The 18,782-nt window shown below is 41.2% G+C and overlaps 1 protein-coding gene across 4 annotated transcripts in view; it reads right to left on the bottom strand.

The window, feature by feature from the left end:
- The window catches only part of dachd (dachshund d), a 166,632-nt gene extending 151,193 nt beyond the window's left edge, over positions 1–15,439 (bottom strand). For 2 of the 4 annotated variants that reach the window (XM_086052393.1, XM_086052394.1), the window contains exon 1: positions 14,571–15,439. In XM_086052393.1, the coding sequence (XP_085908519.1) occupies positions 14,571–15,160 (590 nt within the window). In that variant the 5' untranslated portion in view covers positions 15,161–15,439. The remainder of the gene's footprint in view (positions 1–14,570) is intronic. The other 2 variants (XM_086052390.1, XM_086052392.1) reach the window with 1 other exon arrangement.
- Between the last annotated feature and the right edge of the window lie 3,343 nt (positions 15,440–18,782).

Here is an 18,782-nt window from a genome sequence, read left to right as displayed (position 1 = left end):
AAACAGCCCAATTTTAGGGGGGTTGTTTTGTACACCACCCATTTTTGGTCCCTTTTCTGCAAAAACAACCCAGAAAGTTGGGTCAAATTGACTCAAGAAGTGGATCAGTCCATTTTTGACCCAAAAACTGTTATTTTTAACCAAACTGTTTTTAGAGTGTATGGGGAAAACCTGTTTTGCAAAAGTAATGTAATAAAGTGGAATGGTTCACTTTTAGAGGTTCTACTATATTTATTTCCTTGATTTTTGTTATTTTTCATTTGTAAAAAAGGCCACTTAGTAGAGCTCCATGTGGATATCTCACATTGCTTAATGAAGTGGCAAATGCTTTTAGTTTCTCAGCACACAGCGAATGATGTAATTCGATATATAAGATATGATATAATACAAAATATATGAAGTCATTACTAGAAAAATGAGTTTCAATACCGAGCCCATGCGGAGCATATCCCTCGGACGAAAACATCACACACGCACACTATACAATGCACACAAGAAAGAAAGCAATGAAAAAGCCACACAAAGAAGTAGGTCAGCCTCTCATAATTGTCAATCATGCAATAAATGTGTGAGCACCACAAATGAATACAGCATTGGGAATGAGACAAAGCGTATTGGCATGCTATGTCAGCTTGACTCAATTCATCCAGCTTTTCACACAAGACCATTCACATGTGAACTTCTCCCTCTCTCTCACTTTCACACTACTCCGCCCGCTCGCGCGCTATAAATGTGTGAGCCGCGCCGGGGTTAATGTATGTGGACGCGTCGTCCCAGCCCAGGGCCACTTTATTACCATGACCCATGTTGATTTCCATAGAGGAGGCGTCGCGCCGTATTATTTGCCTCACCGCTATGGAATGACCACAAAAAAGTTACTTTTCTGCTGCTCCAGGCTTGAAAGCAGCCGCGTGGACACAACTTGCTGATTTGGAGATGAGATGCGCTTAACTGTTTTAATTTAAGCAGAGCTCATGACAGGAGGTCGACATAAGTATTCGAACACATGCCCATTCCAAATTTAGGAAGGGAAAAAAATTCTACACCAAATTCATCCAAGGATGCTTTTGACAGAGCTTGCTGGGGAACACTAGGAACAGAAAAGGGCCATCACACAAACTGCTCAGACAAAGTCAAAGGCATAAAATTGTCCCTATACAAGCTACTGTACAGTAAAAGTGGCCAAGCCATGCCACAAAAAGCAAAAAAAACGAACATTTTTTTTCACCTGTATTACTATTCTCAACCGTATTGTAAATATGCCATAAACTATGATACCAGACAGTTTAAAATCATTTCAACCTTGCATTACCTTGAAAAAATAAAAGGCTTTCTGATCATTTGATTTTGAAAAAATGTGTGTACCTGTGGGAAATCGTCTAAAATTTGCTATTTTAAAATTGACAGAAATCTGCAATTTGTTTGGGCCATTTTTTTCTTACACAGGAAAACGAATGGATGGATGGAGATGGATGGATGTATCGATGGAGACGAACATAATGTCATTCAACCATTCCTCCCCAAAAAATCAGCAGGAAGTCATCTGAATATTTGCAAATTACTCTCTTGCAGGGTTAATCGAAATACTAAAGAACAAAGTCATCTAAATCGGTCAAATTCGCCTGTACTGATACCTTTATTGTTGTAAGCATTAAGGTACCCAAAAAAGTTATTTTATTCAATATACGGTATATTGTTTTAAATAAATGGCCAATAAATCAGTTATCAGAATTTTTATTATTTTGATTATTTTTACTGATTGTATTAATTGGCATTCAGTGAGCCCTACCCTCTTTAACTTCAACTAGTCACCCAGGTTAAACGTAGCCCCACACTGACACACTTTGACGGCATTTTTGGGCATTTCAAAAAGCCCACAAAAAAAACACTAATAGGTAAATTTAAAAAAGTGAATGTAAATCTTTGCATTTTGGAAATTCTGATTAAATAATTAGGCTTATTTACATAACAACAGAAACCGCACTGAATTTCTGCACCCACAACTTGGCAGCTAGAGTTCTTCTGCAGGACTACACTAAATCACTGTAATGTCCAAGCCAAAGGGTAAGCAGAGCTGCAGTGTTAGCGCAGATTAGCAATAGATGATTATCATTGATTTGTGGAGTAAATGGTTTAATTAGCAAATTTATGCCTGGACACAGAGATGAACATCTCCTGCTGGGCAAAGTCGCAGAGTCTTCAGAAGTCTCCACTAACACCACAAGAAAAAAACTACATTTGCTGCAGGTTTGCTGAAAAAAATTTTTGGTAAAACTGAGCACCTGTGGGTTGGTTTTAGCACCCTAGATCCAGCTCGGTCATTGTGATTATGACAATTTGACAGCAACCCCCAAAGGCAAGAGTTGTAAATCTTAAGTATGCTGCGATTGTTTATCCTCGGTATATTTTGATGGAAGAATGTTGAAAACCTAGGAACAGTTTTAAATTGTGGGGAAAAAAATGCATGTCTCCTTTAAATAGATGCCACTTCAAAGAGAATGAAGCAGCCTTTTGGCTACGGTCCCCAAACTATACTTGCTCCTTGACGACACGTGGATGTTTTGAGTCATCAGGTGTCCTGGCTGGTCCACCAGTATTATAGATGATAGTTTGACAGTTTTCAAAAGTTAACATCCAAGCAAATTGGTTTAGAAGCTGTTATTTCACTGTAATATTGTTCCATGTTGTGTTTTCAAAGAGTCACCAATTTAAAGAGAATGAGGCAGACTTTTAGGTGCACACCTGACAGTCATCCACAGTCATCCCCAAGAGCAGTTGCTCCTTGACACCTGAGAAGGTTATGAGTTGGCTATCAATAACAGCGGGTCAACACATTTTAATCCAACACTGACTCCCCCAGTCTTCTTCTTTCTGCGTTTCGCGTCTTCTGTCCAGCCGGATTAACCGTGGGAGTCTTTTTATTGGCCACACCGCTCTTGTTTGTCCCCCACGCCGACTCAAATGTCAGCATCTCCCTGACGTTTCCTCAAAATCGCCAGCGCCGCCACTTTGCCGCGCCGCCCGGCTATTATTACCTTCCTCTTAAAGAGTGACAGGCTCTGTCCTCTGAGACGAGCGCTGCGTCAAGCCAAGGTGCTGCCGGCCAGTGGGATCGCCAGGGGCAGACCTCTGTGAACCTAATGTGCTTTGATGCTACAGCCAGGCATCTACCGCTGCACTGTATGACTGAAAGTGTTGAGGCGCGCCTCTCTTTCAAAGGAGTTAAGTTCCACTTGAATTGTTATTCGTAAGCACACCAAAGTCATTTACACACAATAGCTGTAGTTCAGTTAAGAGTGTCATGGAATAGTTTCAGAGTGCCATTTGGAATAGTAAACGGTTTGGGAAAATAATCTCCAGTGTTTCCGCATTAACACGGTTCACCATTCCTGCCCCTGCCTTAGCGCACAATTTTAACGCGATCGTTTTTTATTGAGTTTTGGCAGCATACCTGCAAGTATGAATTTAGAGTTGCGCACCTTCAGTGCAGTACTATGTAGTGCCACAAACATGCATGAAATCTACTGGAAGAGATTTAGAGCAATTAAGAGTAAGAATTTTGCTTTGGTCTGTGGCTGCACGGTTAGTTAGTAGTGGCTAAACTGCTAATGATGGAGATGGAGAAAATTTTTCAAAAAGTTACACACTTACAAAAGTCGTAAGTGTGAAGCGGAGTTGGGGTCGCTTGGAAAATGGAACAACGTGTGATTTCTGTGGCTGGCCGCCACCTACCACTTGGACAATAGGACTACGCTGGGTAAAGGTAATATGTTTTTTTTACTCATTTGCTAATCTAATTCATCCTCACAATCCTCACATCGCTAGTTAGAACACACTATAATATATTCATTTTGCAAATGACGCAACTTACTAGCGAATTTGTCTTAGCGTAGCTTGCTCCAAAGCACGTCTACATGGCAGTCATCCCGTTTGAGTGTAACGTGACGTGATTATTAAAGCAATATTATCGCCTGTTGTGTTCGTTTCTTAACAACAATGTTCATGGGTAATGTGACCCGCTGTAATGTTTAATCATCAAAAAGGATGCAAGGGGGCAATTCCTCGAGTAATCGATGGAATAATCGATAGGATTATTGATTCCAAAAAGATTTGTTTGTGACAGCCCTAGTGGTAGTGTTACTTCAAATCACACTGGTCAACAATGTTTTACAATTTTTTTAATCATAGATGCACGTAAACTTTTCTACATTCATCTTTCACGCTTATTTCAAAACTGGTCTCGTTTTTTTTTTCTAGCACATCAGGTTTTCATAATAATAATATAATAACAATACCTGAATGTGTAATATTCTAATATAATTAATAATATTTACAAATTAGGGGTTAGGTTCTTTTAGAGTAAATTTTAACTGGGAGTGACAAATAAGCAGCTTGAAGCAAGCAAACATTTCCTCTTATTTGGAGAAGTGTGCAAACAAGAGCTTGAGAACAGGTGCTAAAGATACTTTAAAGGGCATATTTTAATACGCTTTCTCTGCCCTTAAGGCGGAAGTCAATCCAAACGTATTTTTTTCAAAAATATGTTCTATGCAAGCCCACAAGTTGAAACAAGGCATTCTTATGAATATTGCGTTTGTGGAATAAGAGTTAATCCACTCGTTTTTTAGCCATCTCATGGGGCGGCCATATTGTCACTTCTGTCGACTGAAAATGACACAACTACTCAGGGCTCAGGTAAAAAACAATCAGGGCTGACCTATTTTCTGAAGCTGAGCCTAGATTGGTCGTTACCTGAGCGCTCAGTCATTTTCAGTCGACACAAATGACAAAATGGCCGCCTCCTGAGATGGCTAAAAAGGGGTGGATTTTGCTGCTTAACTCATATTACACAAACGCAATACTAATCCGAATGAATGCCGTGTTTCAACTAGTGGGCCTGCTGGGAATATATTCTTGAAAAAAATAAATTTGGGTTGATTTCCACTTTAAGTAACATCGCGTACTGTACCGCCAATCTTAACCCAACAACAAAAGAATACGGGGGACCTGACCTGATATGTGTGAATGACAGAATGGGTACAAACTGCTGATCAACGTCCATCTCTGGAACCACCAGCCTGCTTGATATGACCCATAAACGTAATTGTTTTAAATCATCCCTTGATGAATTAGTTTGATCAGTACTATCTGAGAAGTGAACATTTCCAAATGTACCATGATGCCCTAAAGTTGGTCCACATTCCAAAGTTGCTCCCTCAAAGGTTTTAATACCATGGTTGCGCTTTTCAATAAAACCTTAAACAGTACAATGCCAGTGTTGAAAACCAAAGCAATGTCTCATCTGCTGACTCAACTCAGCAATGTGAGATTTAATCCAACACAACACACACACACACACACACACACACGCACGCACATACATATAACAGTGACTGCATCGAGTGTTTGTCTTTTTCAGACTTCCTGTCAAACAGAGTTAAGGTCATTTTTCTTTGGTTGGTCATCACAAGGTATTGACTGAGGGCGAAAGCTTTTGAAGCAGCGTGAAGAATGAGCCGCTAGTCTCGAGTGTCATTAGCTCGGGGGGCTTTTCTCAGCCAGCGCCAGGTAAAGATTAGATAACAATCGGGTCTTTTTTTTTTTCTTTCAATAAAAGATCCCGCGTTGTGCTCTTCAACTGAGGAAGAAGACACAGCAGGAAAAAATGTGTCACTGCGGCACTCAACTGTAATATTTAACAAAATCATGTTGGCTGCTATCAGTGCGCTCGCTAATTCGCTCTTACTTTTTGCACTTGTGACAATTTGGAGTGAGGCCTTTGATTTTGCATGAAAGCCTGACAAGATGGGCTCCATTACTCCGACTTCATTTCAAAAGTTTTTACGCAAAAAAAAAAACAACAAAAAAATACACAAGTCGCATAACTGTATTGACAATAAAAAGTGAATTTAGTTTGAAATTCCTCATTCCGTTTCAAAATGGTAATTTGCAATAGCTCACTGCAATGAGAAAGCATGCATTGGGACATCGAGTCAAACAAAATTACAAAATGACACTCGCAAGCAGAGTGGAGAAGATGCTCAGGCTGAAATAACTTTGTTGGTGAAGAACTCCTGCTGTCACTTCCAAGGCCACGCTTTTTAAAGGTACGTGTCAACACACTGCAGTGTGTGACTTTCCAATTACCTTTTTACTTTTCTTTGTTTAAAAAAAAAATATATTGTTATTAGGGCTACAACAGCATTTTGATTCCTTTCAACAGGGAAAACAGCTATTTACAGAATCACAATTTTTACCCAATGAAGAACAAAAATACCTTTCTGCATTTTGCAGAGTCAAATGTTCATCTTTTGGTTAGTTAGAACTTATACATTTCAGTTATGAATCGACTGCAATTGGGGCAGCTCCTTCAAATTCCAAAATCTTCCAAAGGCCGTTTTGTTGGATTCTTGCTGTAATAAACTGACATTATTAAAGCTGAGCTGCTTGTTTGGAGTAGAGAGCTGAAGAAAGAGTAGCTCTTGAGGAACAACATCTGTGTGTTTATGCAAGAGAAGATTCATCCCCGATAGCGGCTGTGAAGGGAAAAAAACAAGTGGAGGAAATTTGTGGAATCCCATCAGAGATGGCCTCCCTGATGGATTCCTTTTCCTGTCAGCTCAGACGAGAAATGAAGCCGGGGAAAATTAACTCCTGATACGGCCACGCTGAATTAGACAGAAAAGAGGAAGGGGGTAGTGTGAGAGCAAACGAGACACTTTTTAAGGATTCCATCCTTGTCATTTTCAATTTTCTGCTCTTTTGGACATGCTTGTATTCAGACTCCCAACATCTCTTCGCCATATCAATCCTAATTAGACAATCTGGGCCCCGCCAAGGATGGGAAGCGGCTTATTTGCATAATTTAATCATAAATACTCAGTGATACATATTTCCAAATGCATTGGTACAATTATCTTTCCATCCTTGGGGCAAAAAAAGCATTAATATGATTAGGCAATACTTTTCCAAAAAGGGAAAATACTCTTCTTTTCTTTTTTTTTTCAAACGCCAGCTTTAGGCTATATGAAAAATTAATTAATTTCAGGGGAAAATCAATTTCTCCATGTGACCGTATTAGATGGTGCCGACCCAGGGCCCGTGTTCCTCTTCCCTTTCCTCCAATCAGGAAATTTCATCTACAGCCTCCAACTTGTCAGTAGCGTTTAGCGTCCTCGCGCCACCCTCGCTAAATGTGGCTCAGGGTGAGGAGGAAGAGGCGGAGGGTGAAGGAAGTGATGTGAAACTTGTGTGAGTTTTATGTGATTCAATGACGGCTGTTAATAGTCATCTTATGGTTTGTCTACTACGGGCTAAGTGGCCCCCAAAAACTGAATTGCTAATGAGGAAAAAAAAAAAGGAATGCTACAGGCAAATAAAGTTATAACATAAATTTCAGAACAAGTCAGAATTTTGAGGGGGGGAAAAAAATTGTAATGTGTTCAATTATGAGAATGTTGGAACTTTTTGTGACAGTCACAAGAATAAAGTCATACAAGAATCATGTTGAAGTCCTGGGGGGAAAAAAACGTTTAACACTGCAAAAAGAATAAAGTTGTAAGTTCTTTGTGAATGACGTAATACGCAATATGAGGGAAAGAAAGTTGCAATGTTAGAGTAAATTCAAAGTGTTGAGAGAGAAAACTGCATTAATATTAATTAAATTGGTGCTATATGAGAACAGTGGTCATTTTTGCAGAAAAAGTTGTGATACAATGTGGAGGAAAAAGTTGCATTAAAAGAATAAATTGTGATGTCATTGCAAGAATAAAGTCCTACATTTTTAATGTAGATGAACAAGATGTAGTCATAATTTTAACAACTGCTGTCTCTCTTTGTACGACCTAATTCTTGTAGTATGGCTTTTTTTTAAAATCCAATGTGTTGCTGAAACTCTTCATACAAATCAGAGCGGGATGCAAATGAAGCAAACGCGCGTCTTAGCCATGCAAATAGCCTCCAAAGCCACAAACGTCGTTAAGACGACGCCAAACAAAGCCTCTCTTAACAAGTCCAATCCGCAGCCTCTTGACTCAAAAACAATGTTGGGATTTTTGGGGAATGTTTTTGCACTTGTTCCAACTGGATGAATGTCAAGTTAATAAAGCCCTTCTGATTTTTCAAGGAGACTATTTGCAAGGGGAGCAGTGGGGTGGGGGCGCACCTTGCCGCCATCTGCCACCTGCACAGTTGACTTGAGCACATGTACTGTACCTAATCAAATTTAGCAGAGCTCCGCTGAAGGATTAAGAAAAATAAATATACCTGTACTCCATTCCTGTTTAAACAGTCACACAAAACCAAAGTGCAATTTGACTTTCAAGGAAGTGCACGGCTTTGTATACCATTATTTCACCCCATCACCACGCCCCCACCGCCGTACCCTGTCTAATCAGGCATCTGTCATTCTTGTTTTTAAGTTATTATCGCTGGGCTCCCTCTTGGATGCGGTTGCCGGGTGACGGGTATCTCAGCACCCACTCTAACCGGATAGAAGCATTTGAATGGAATCCAGAAATCTCCCCTGAGTACCTGTAAACACATTGGCGCCTTGTAAGAAAACAAATATATTAGAAGAGAGCTTGACGGCAGCGGCGAGTAGGAGGAGGGGTGCCGGTTGTTGGTGGTAGAGGGTGCGAGCACCCTCGGTGGCAGATCACACTGAGCGCTATGCAAAACAATTACCGTCATTTCCAGATGTGTGAGCGCGTGTGTGCGTAGGCTTAAACACGCTTGAAAAGTGCACAAACGAGCCAGGGGAGGGAATATAAAAATGCTCAACCCCTTTAATACTTGCATTGTAATACAATATATAAGTTATGTGCAAACAAATCCCCAAAACCAACATTGAAGCTAACAAAATGGGTCTGTTTAAACACGATTTGTGGCAATTATTAAAATGTGGTGTTTTGTATCTGTCTAAATCAAAGTCTAGAAAAACGTTGGTTAACACAAACTTTTGTAACATATATTGCCTGGCAAGCAATACGTGTCAATTAGGTGCATTTGATGAAAAGCGGGTCTTGATTGAGTGAAAAAAAGTGTATTTAGGAAGAGTGCGGCACCCCTTGACACTTTTAATCTGATACGTTAGATCAGGGGTCACCAACAGGGACGCCACAGGCACCGGGGAGCCCCCAAGGAGCACATGAGTAGCCCACGGGCCTGTTCTAAAAATAGCTCACCCGTGATGGGACATTGTGATTTCCTCAGCATTTTATAGATGTGATCATCTGAAAATAAATATAAAGCCTTGCAGAGATTTATAGACATTGTGTTTCCTATTAATATTGATATGTTTACTAACTGGTTAAATCATTGTCATTAATTAATCGTTTGAAATCATGACCATGATCAGTGGCTTCACAGATAAGTATCATGAATTATTAACAATAACACAAAACTAAAGGTCATTTGAGCACATTTTGTATTTCAGATGAGTATCAAAACGTGTAGCCCTTCAAATTATCAGTACCCAAGAAGTTGCTCTCACTTTCAAAAAGGTTGTCGACCCCTCTGTTACAAACTAGAAAAGTCAAAATCACACCGGAGAAATTTATGAAAACATTTTTTTTTAAGTAAAAAGAAAAAAAAAACCTGAAACAGAAGACACTTGTAATTTTTAGAAGCTGTAAAGCTGTAAAATGACAAAAAATGGTCCTAATAAGATGAGAAACCCTTAATAATGTGAGAATAACGCAAGAATATTAGAGTTAATATTATAATAATAATAATTTGGCCAGTGAAGTTATGAGAAAATTGTAAAGTAAATTGTAAAGACATCATACAATCTGAATAATTCAACAATAAAATTATAACAAATATGAGAATAATGCATTCTCTTTTAAAATAAAAAAGCGTTAAATTATAATAAACTTGTAACATTATGAAAAAGACTATCGTGAGACTAAAATTCAGAATGTTTCAGAAGAAAAAATAGTCTCACAATTCAACCATTTCATGTAAAAGAAAAGGTAGGATTTAATCTGATTGCGCAAATATATACCAGAAAAAGTTTATAATTTTTTGTGAATAAAATCGCAATATTATGGGTGCCTCGCGGCGATAAAGAGTGTGTTTAAGGAGGGCTTCCTTCCCTCGTCGCATGACGCTGTCTGGGGTGCTTAACCTTCAGGGTGAGTGAGGCGGCACCATGATTGTCAATTAACTGCAACATTGCTGCGCCTTTCTCAGCAACAGCAGACCAATGAGAGATATGCGATATCTTTAGGCCCACCGAACAGCTCGCCTCCCACCACCACCACCTCCTATGTTATAATAACCTTTCAGAGAGTTCAAGTGTCACACAGCAATAAGAACCTTTTTCCATCCCACCGCGGGGAAAATGAAAAGGAAAACAAGTAGCTGGAACAGAGGGGCTCCTGGAGGGCCGCTCATAATGTAAGGGAGATTACTGAACCTCGATCTGTGTGTGCGCGTGTGCCTGTACGTGTGCATGTGTGTGTGTGTGGTGGGGAAAGGAGACGAGGCACAGGAGAGCCCTTAAGAAAATGAAGGGGTCAACAATGACTGTATTGCTAAAGATTAACAAGAATTACCAAGTACAAAAACACAGTGCACCCCTAAAAGGCACGTGCTGTAAAAGCACATGAAAGCCATCACCTAAAGCATATTTAATTGGCTGAAAAATGCCACATTTTGAAGCAGCATTGAATTGTATAGATGTAAACCTTATTTGCTGATAACGCGGCTTTGAGCATTCATTTACTAAACTGCAGAGAAGAGCGGGTAAACCGCTTATTGGAAGGCAGGCCTTTAGATATACAACTACATGCTATTGATAGGACTCCTTTTTTTTTTTTCTTCAAAATTTCTGTTTTGACTCAATCTTAAACATCAGCTTTACAGATACCACATCGAATCTGCAAATCTGTGTTGTAATGAAAACGTATACAGCGCCACCTGACGGTGTCAGTCATAAGGAAAATATTGTCGCCATTGTCATCTATAATTTGTTTGTCACTGGCAGGAAGTGAAGAGTACCGGGCATCTATTTGGGGTAAGCTGGGGTCGGTATACTAGGAGTGAACAATTTTGAAATATAATCGAATGGCCACTTTTTTCCCTCAATATTGCAATTTAATACGCAATTCCTTTTTTCATGGTGACTGTTTTTTTTTATAGGTTAGGCTCAGGCGAAAATAAGGGTGAATGAACCATATAATTGAAACAAAAGACAGTTTATCGACTTGAATTGGAGTTGCTAATTTGCTAAAAACTTTGTCTTTTAAGCATTCAATGCAACAACTAAAACAAAAGATTACCAAACAAGTGAGACGTAAGCATAAGTCTGTAAGTCATAAGTCCGATTACAACGGTGGTGCTTTATCACTTTAACTTTTCATGTTTAATGAAACATTATGTAAAGATGTGGAATTCACTTCTAAAGCACTTCTCTTCTCTAGACACTTTAAAAATAAATATATTGAATAAACATATGTATACAAATATAAAGCCCACCGACTGACCAAAACGAAGCATTTTTTTTCTAAATCACTGAATTTGTGAGTTTAAAATTACATTCTGCTACACTGTGACATTGATTTGAATGTGATTAATTGTTGAGCTCTACTGTATAGAAATATTGATTCATATTAAACTTTTACTATATCTACATTTTTTTTAACTTAGCATCAGCTTTATATACACCATGTAAGAAGTGCAGACGGTGAGAGTTGTGGTTAATAAGATTGATTCATATAAATGTGTTTATATATTCTCTGAACTCCACCAAAGCTTCTCAGCTTTACACATACCCTGTGTTTGCTGTAGTAATGGCGTTTACCTCAACACATGGTGGCATTACAGCCAACTTGTTTTTTCCCCCCAAGGGTCCATTTAAGGTGTGGCATTTATTTACTGCATATATAATTCATTGAAGTTATGCAGTACCACAATTTGATTAAATCGCACACTGCCTTGTCCTGTAACAGAAACTAATTCAGCAGTGCTATCCCGTTTGCAAGATTAAACATCACTGTCCAATTAAAAGTATGTACCCTTCACTTTTTTGAGTTGCCCTTTTTACAAACATTTTTTTTTTTTTCCCTGTGTAAGGTTGAGAAGTAAAAGAGCTGGACAGGAGGTGCATTCTTGTTATTAATATTTTGGTACGGTATGCTCAATATAGTGAATGGTATAAATCCAAATTGTTTCTAAAAGAGGCAACAACCAGTGGTGGCACAATGTTGAACTGTGTTGTTTTAGCACAATAGAAAAGCGGGGGGGCTTAATCGCCGCACGTGAAATAGTGCAACCCCATTGTAGTCGATACACAAGTATTATTCACCTCATTGTTGCGTAAATAAAGAAGAGCAGCCACTGATGGGGGCGAGACTATTTCCAGAGGATACTTTTTCATCTCACGGGTGGGAAAAAAGGGGTGGGGGCGGGCAACCTGTTTACACAAACTGACCGTCTTGTCAGCGACAGTTCAATCAAACACTAACACACCCACACACGCACCCACATCCCCAGCAAATAAAATCATTGTAAGCAACAGAAGCCTTTTATCCAGCAGATGCCTCTCGCACGTGATGTAATTCTCCAAATGGGACAAGCGGCCGGACGGACGCTCGGGCGGGCAGGCCTCTTCTTGACTGATTGATTTGGAGCCCAGCACCGACCCGCAGGACCTGGCGGCTTTCACAGACAATTACAGTGCTGTGTCCGTGTGCCCCGTAATAGCTCGGCACTTTAGCGTCATTAAAGCGGCGCGAGGCACTGCATTATCCTTTAACCCCCCCCCCCCCAACCCCCCACCAATCCACCAGAACGACACACGCAAACACACACCTACACATTGACATGAAGAGGCATTCGACAATGTCACCACACAGGAAGTGGCTGATGCATGTGTGTCAAGAGTTGCCCATTTTATCTTACATAGTTCGCTAATATCTAATAAGAGTAAGCGGGTGGAGGGGGGTTGGGCAACCAAAGGCTCTTGGGATCATATACAGCAATAGCTTTGAAGGCCTAATTTCAACTAAAAATGCATGGTGGTGAACGACCACAACTCATCCCATGGGGCTGTCTGACAAACGTTTGACACTGTATACTGCAGCTGTCGTCTAATGAAAGGCACGAAATGTATCTGCCAATTTTGAATGAAACTCTAAAACAAGAAAACTCAAAAAGTAAAAAAAGACATCATACCCACTTATCAACATAGCATATAATAATAGACATGTTTGACTGTCATATTTTTCTATACATTCAGTATTTATGAAATCTGAAAACTCCAACTTCACATTAGATCTTATCAAAAAAGTGCAAAAATGCTCTGTTAAACAGTTTTCCCTCAGTGACATAAAACATGTGTGTAGTAATATGAGTAATTTAAGCGGTAGTCAATATTTTTAAGATGACCAAGTGTTTCCAAGTGTTTACGACTATTCCGCCACCTTTCCTATCATATTTGCATTTCCTGCTTGTCTCCGTGGAAACGGTTGTGGGGGGGTCGATACGGAATCAATCACAGTGACAGGTGAGATGGTCGGTCTGACCGGCGTGTGTATGAGAGACAGGAATAATCAACTATTGATTTGGGGCTTTAAATCACGTCAGATTAAAACATATGGAGGTCCAAAAATATTCGCATTGCTAATATGGAGTGATGTATTAATTCCAACTCGAGTAAGTGTGTGAGTGTGTGTGTGTGCCACTATGTATCCGTGGTGAGCTTTTCTACAAATGGAGGCTGTTTAATTGAGGATCGTTAATCTCCCAGCATAATTCCTGGCATGTGCACTTGGTACATTTGGAATCATTATTTTGGAGTGGACTGACAGTCAATTAAAAAAATACTATTATATATATATTCTTAAAATTGAATGAGAAAAATTTGTGTCACTGGAAAAAATGATTTATTATTTACCATATTTGAGGGCATGGATGGAATCATTTGATAATTAATTACAGGCCACATGCAGTAGCTCATCTTTGAAAACTTGGAATTTAGAGCTGTAGGGTCACGTTTGAAGTCCCCGGGAGTCCCGCCACGGACAAAACGTAAAAATGGTAACTAGTAGTTGGAGAGTTGCTTGCTTCCTGACTACTGTTGATGTGCCCTTGAGTAAGGCACCATCCCAACACCCCCAGCCCTGTTTGTGTGCCCCTGTCACTCATCTTTCCTTGCATGCCTTGCATGTGTGTGATTTGGTTCTGTTTGTGGCGTGCTGAACAAAAAATATTTATAAACATCACAATGTAAATTGAAGTTCCCATTGGAGGGTTATAATCAGTGTAATAAATTAAATGCAATTTAATGAATCCCTCAATAACTTTTTTTCGGGTCGGCACATAACTTTTATGTCAAGTTTTTTCTGACCCTCCCTGGAAGTCAAAAATTTCACACACGCTTCACACTTTCACAACCTTTTAAGATTCTACATCGTGTGCGTGTAAAGCGAGAAAACATGCACTAAAGCAGAATCCCGTGCGCTTTATGCGCAAGGAGCGCGGACCACAATTCCCCCCTCTCCACACACACGCACACACACACACACCCACGCACACACACGCAAGCCCCCACTTATTTCACTCACCTGGCGTTGGTACAGTCGTTGTAAAGCGTCTCGAAGTCCTTCCTGGAGATGAGCTTGCATCGGTTGACGCCGGGCTGGATGGCGCCAAGCCCGCGGAGGATTCGGACTTGCTCCACGTTGCACACCACCGGCGTGATCTCCAGCCTCTTGAGCTTGGTGTAGACGGTGTGCAGGCCCCCCACCAGGTGCTTGAGGAACAGGTCGAACGCCTGGGGAAGGCAGATGAGCTCGCAGCCGTCCACGGTGAACGAAGCCACTTTGGCCCCGCGCAGCTCCACCATCTTACACTCGTTGTTCTGCGGGATGTTCTCCACGGGCGACGGCGTGGAGTAGACGGGCTTGCCGGCCGCCGCGATGCCCGCCGGGCTGCCGGCGGCCAGCAGCTCGGAGCGGAAGAGCGTCTGCGCGGCTCCCACCGCGGCCGACAGGGGAGGCAGCGAGGAGGAGGAGGACGGAGACGGAGACGAGGTGGCCGACGGCGGGGACGCGCTGATGCCGGTGCTGCTGGAGATCGCGACCGGGGGCGGAGGAGGCGGCGGCGGAGGGACCAGGGAAGTCGGCGGGAGGAGAGCAGCCGGGACGGCGGCCATGGTCACCTTACAACGCGTCGAGGGGAGGGCGGAGGGGGGGGCGGGGGTTACGGAAGAGTCGCCGAAGTTCAAAGTGTGCAAGCCAGCCTGGCCGAATAAAAGAATCCACCGGAGTTCTTTTTGTTGTGTTTGGAGCTCCTCAGATAAGTTGCGTGGAAGTTGGGGCGCCAAAAAAGAAGAAGAACTAGAAGAGAGAGGCGTGAGTAGTGCGTGATGGGGGTAGAAAGGAGGAGGAGGAGGAGGAGGAGGAGGTGGAGGAGGAGGGGGGCAGGACAATGATCAAAGATAGGAGGAGGAATGACAGCAGGAAAATGAGCTGAAAAGTGAAGCTCGGCTCGCTGGATGACTTGTTGTTGTCACACGGTGCGCGAGGGGGTGGAGCTTGGGGACAGTGCAACAAAAAGCCTTTAGATTTAGAAGACAACACACACGCGCGCGCGCACACACACACGGTTCACACGCCACGCACGCCCGCTCCTATCGTGAACATGTGTTTAAACAAGTGCATGAAACGGTTGTTTCCAAACACCCGACTGTGCAGGTTTCTAGGGAACTCACAATAACCGCTATTTACTTATGTCTTTGGTTTTGAAAGCTATTGCCGAGATCAGTATTCCTCAATTAAAAGTTAAAAAGAAAAAAGTCTTGTCAAGTCTATTGTACAGCACGGATTATACTGTAGTTCAGTTCCACATATCATGTATGACACTCAAACACACTTAAACGCGCGCACACACACGAAATATTGTTAGGATTATATTTTCAAACAGGAAACGCTATCTAAATGTTTTAAAGTGGAAAACACTGTAACCCTTTTTTAATACTCATTTGTAATCACAGCCTACACCAGGCGTTCTGGATCTAAAGTTAAAATGAAACAGTGACATTTTTACAGTCAATACATGCTCACTATTATTACGAACTTCAATTCACACTTTTTACACACACACACACACATGCACACGGTGCATGATTGCTGAGTAGAATTTTGTTGTCTACTGACAGTATTTTGTGCAGCTTTAAGATGCACTACATTAAAACAAATAAATCGAAACAGTCTTCAAGTACGAATGTACAGCAGTTTAATCAGATAATTGTGTCACCAAATGAAATTCACACTGAACACCCACACACACGATCATCGCATTATGAATTCATGTATGCTTTTATACTGGATGAAAAGTTTGTTTGATGTTTCCAAACAAACGGAACCACAGTGTTTTCTGCTCAAGCCACAACAAACTTTTTTACTCACTTTACACACATATAGCCTAGATCAGAGGTCCTCACTTTAAAATTAAAGGCAAAAAAAGGCTTCAAATGGAGGTCCAGGACATTATAATTTACAGCATGCATTCTAATTCAAAGTGTGGTCACCAAGTAACACCCACGTACACTTTAATCACATTTCACACACACACACCCACACGCACACACACGCTCACACACACACACACACATGCTCGCTGAGTTGACTATATATCATTAAACAAGTATATGTAACATTTGCACAATGTTTCTATTGAGTCCAAACCACCAGAACCACTGTGGTTTCTATTGAAGCCACAACAACCTTTTACTCATTTTTGCTCATAAAGCGAACAGCGGGGGTGATCACACTTTTTCAGAATGCGAGCTACTTATAAAATGGCCAAGTCCAAATGATCTACCTACTTTGTTTATTTAAAAATATGGTTGCAATTCTTTATATGTACAACATTGCTGTACCTTGCATAACTGCATGAAGCCATATATACAGTATATGCGGTGAGGCATGCAACAGGTATGTGACTGGCTGCCCTGTATATCAATGAAGTGACAAATTTCCCAATGGATCATAGGCGGGAGTCTACTCTTTTTTTTCTTCTTTTTTTTAAAACTCATTCACTATCATTGACAGGCAGTCTTTACCTTTTAGCATAAACCTGGGATGTGATGGCTGGCAGTGATTGAGTTAATGCCATGAGTGCTACCAACTCTCCCTTCTACCAGTAGCTTGCGATCGACCGAATGGGCAACCCGGGCTTACAACATGGGCAGTCAAATAAAGGTTAAAAGGATGAAGTTTTCAAGATGTGCTTCAAAATGTTGTAACAGCATTAGGGATGGGAATTTCGACTAATTTGCCCGCCGACTAGTCTCAAATTTTATTTGCGACTAGTCGACTCATCTATCAGCAAGAAAACTTGAAATTTAAGACATATTGAATTCAAAGTTGAAAATGCAAATGTTTTGTGTATTTTACAGTAGGGGCTATTTTAGCCCAAACATTCAGGACAGTTTGTTAATTTAAATTCTATATCTATATTTATTTTAATACATGTTTTTGTATTTTTTTTCACAAGAGCTTTATTTTTGAGAAGTTCAAGACAATACAATAATGCAGCTGTTACTGAAAGCATGCTACTGAACACCAATTGATCGGCTAAACTTGTCTTGCTTTAGAAAGAAAATATATATGACAAACAACGCTGCATTTTAAGGGCAAGCTAGTAAAGTCTATCTAATCTAAGCAATTTATGTAATCATATGGTACCTGATGTATCTGTATGTACAGTAGCTGTTGTTACGCATGATGCAAGCTAAATATCAGCTAGATATGTGCATTTGTGTGTTGAACTTGTTGGCTCAATATTACAATTAGACATATTTAGCCGATTCTGACTTTGGGTCATGAGCCGCATCGAGGCCGCGTCGGCCGAATGAGCCGGCCGGGCCGGCCCGGATCACCGACCCCGCGAAGGGCGACTGCTGCCGCCGCGGTGTCCCAGCGGCCGCTGCAGCTGTGGAGATCTGTGGGAAGAGCCCGCCCCGCCCAGAGTCGCCACCACCGCTGCCCACGCTTGCCGGCCGGGACGATTAGCTGAGCGTGACTGGGTGCGAGCGAACGTGCTATTGTTGCTACGCAGCTTGCGGCAGGAGCCCGAGGCTGCACATGTGGTTTCTCATCGTTCCTGTGAGAGTGGTTGTAAGCGAGTTTATGCTTACAATGCCTACAGACGACCTTGTTTTCATTTGCTTCATCAAAATACGTACTGCCAAACGGTGACGTTGTTTTTCGTGGGAGATCTCTTTTCTTCCCCAAACTTAGTGTCCCCGCCCCCTACTAGCAATTCTCTCTCATGGTGCTTGGCTTGTTTACAGAGGCAGAGAGACGTGAGGAACAAGATGCATGATAATGCAGCGTTTAACCGACTAGTAAAATACTAAACGTTTAATAAATCGTAGACGGTTAAACGGTTATCCATGAACACGAGAGGAGACTCTGGAGTTCTCTCATTAATGATTCCGTTGTGGTTTGTGTTTGTCCGGATGATATTTATATTTGTTTCTTGTTATGACTTCTTTTCTTGTCCTGTCTTGCTCGTTAGTGCTTTTTTGTTTCCACCTGTGCTTGTCCCCTGTCTTCCAGTCAGCTCCCTCAGCCACTCGTGTCTTGTCCAGGTGTTCCTGGTTGTCACATCAGCTGGCTTGTATTTAGCTTCCTGGTTTCTTTCACTCTTTGTCGGATCGTTGTCACTGTCATGTTGTGTTGTACTTCTTGTGGCGCGTTTTGTTTCCTAGTGTTTTGTTGTTACTTTGAGTTTTGGTCTTTTCTGGACTTTGTTAATGTTAGTGATTT

The sequence above is a fragment of the Filicampus tigris genome, chromosome 14 (genome assembly GCF_054856515.1).
Source record: "Filicampus tigris isolate MCC_2025a chromosome 14, RoL_Ftig_1.0, whole genome shotgun sequence".
Taxonomy (NCBI): Eukaryota; Metazoa; Chordata; class Actinopteri; order Syngnathiformes; family Syngnathidae; genus Filicampus; species Filicampus tigris.
Note: the sequence above shows the minus strand (reverse complement) of the source record. Positions and strands in the feature narration are given on the sequence as shown.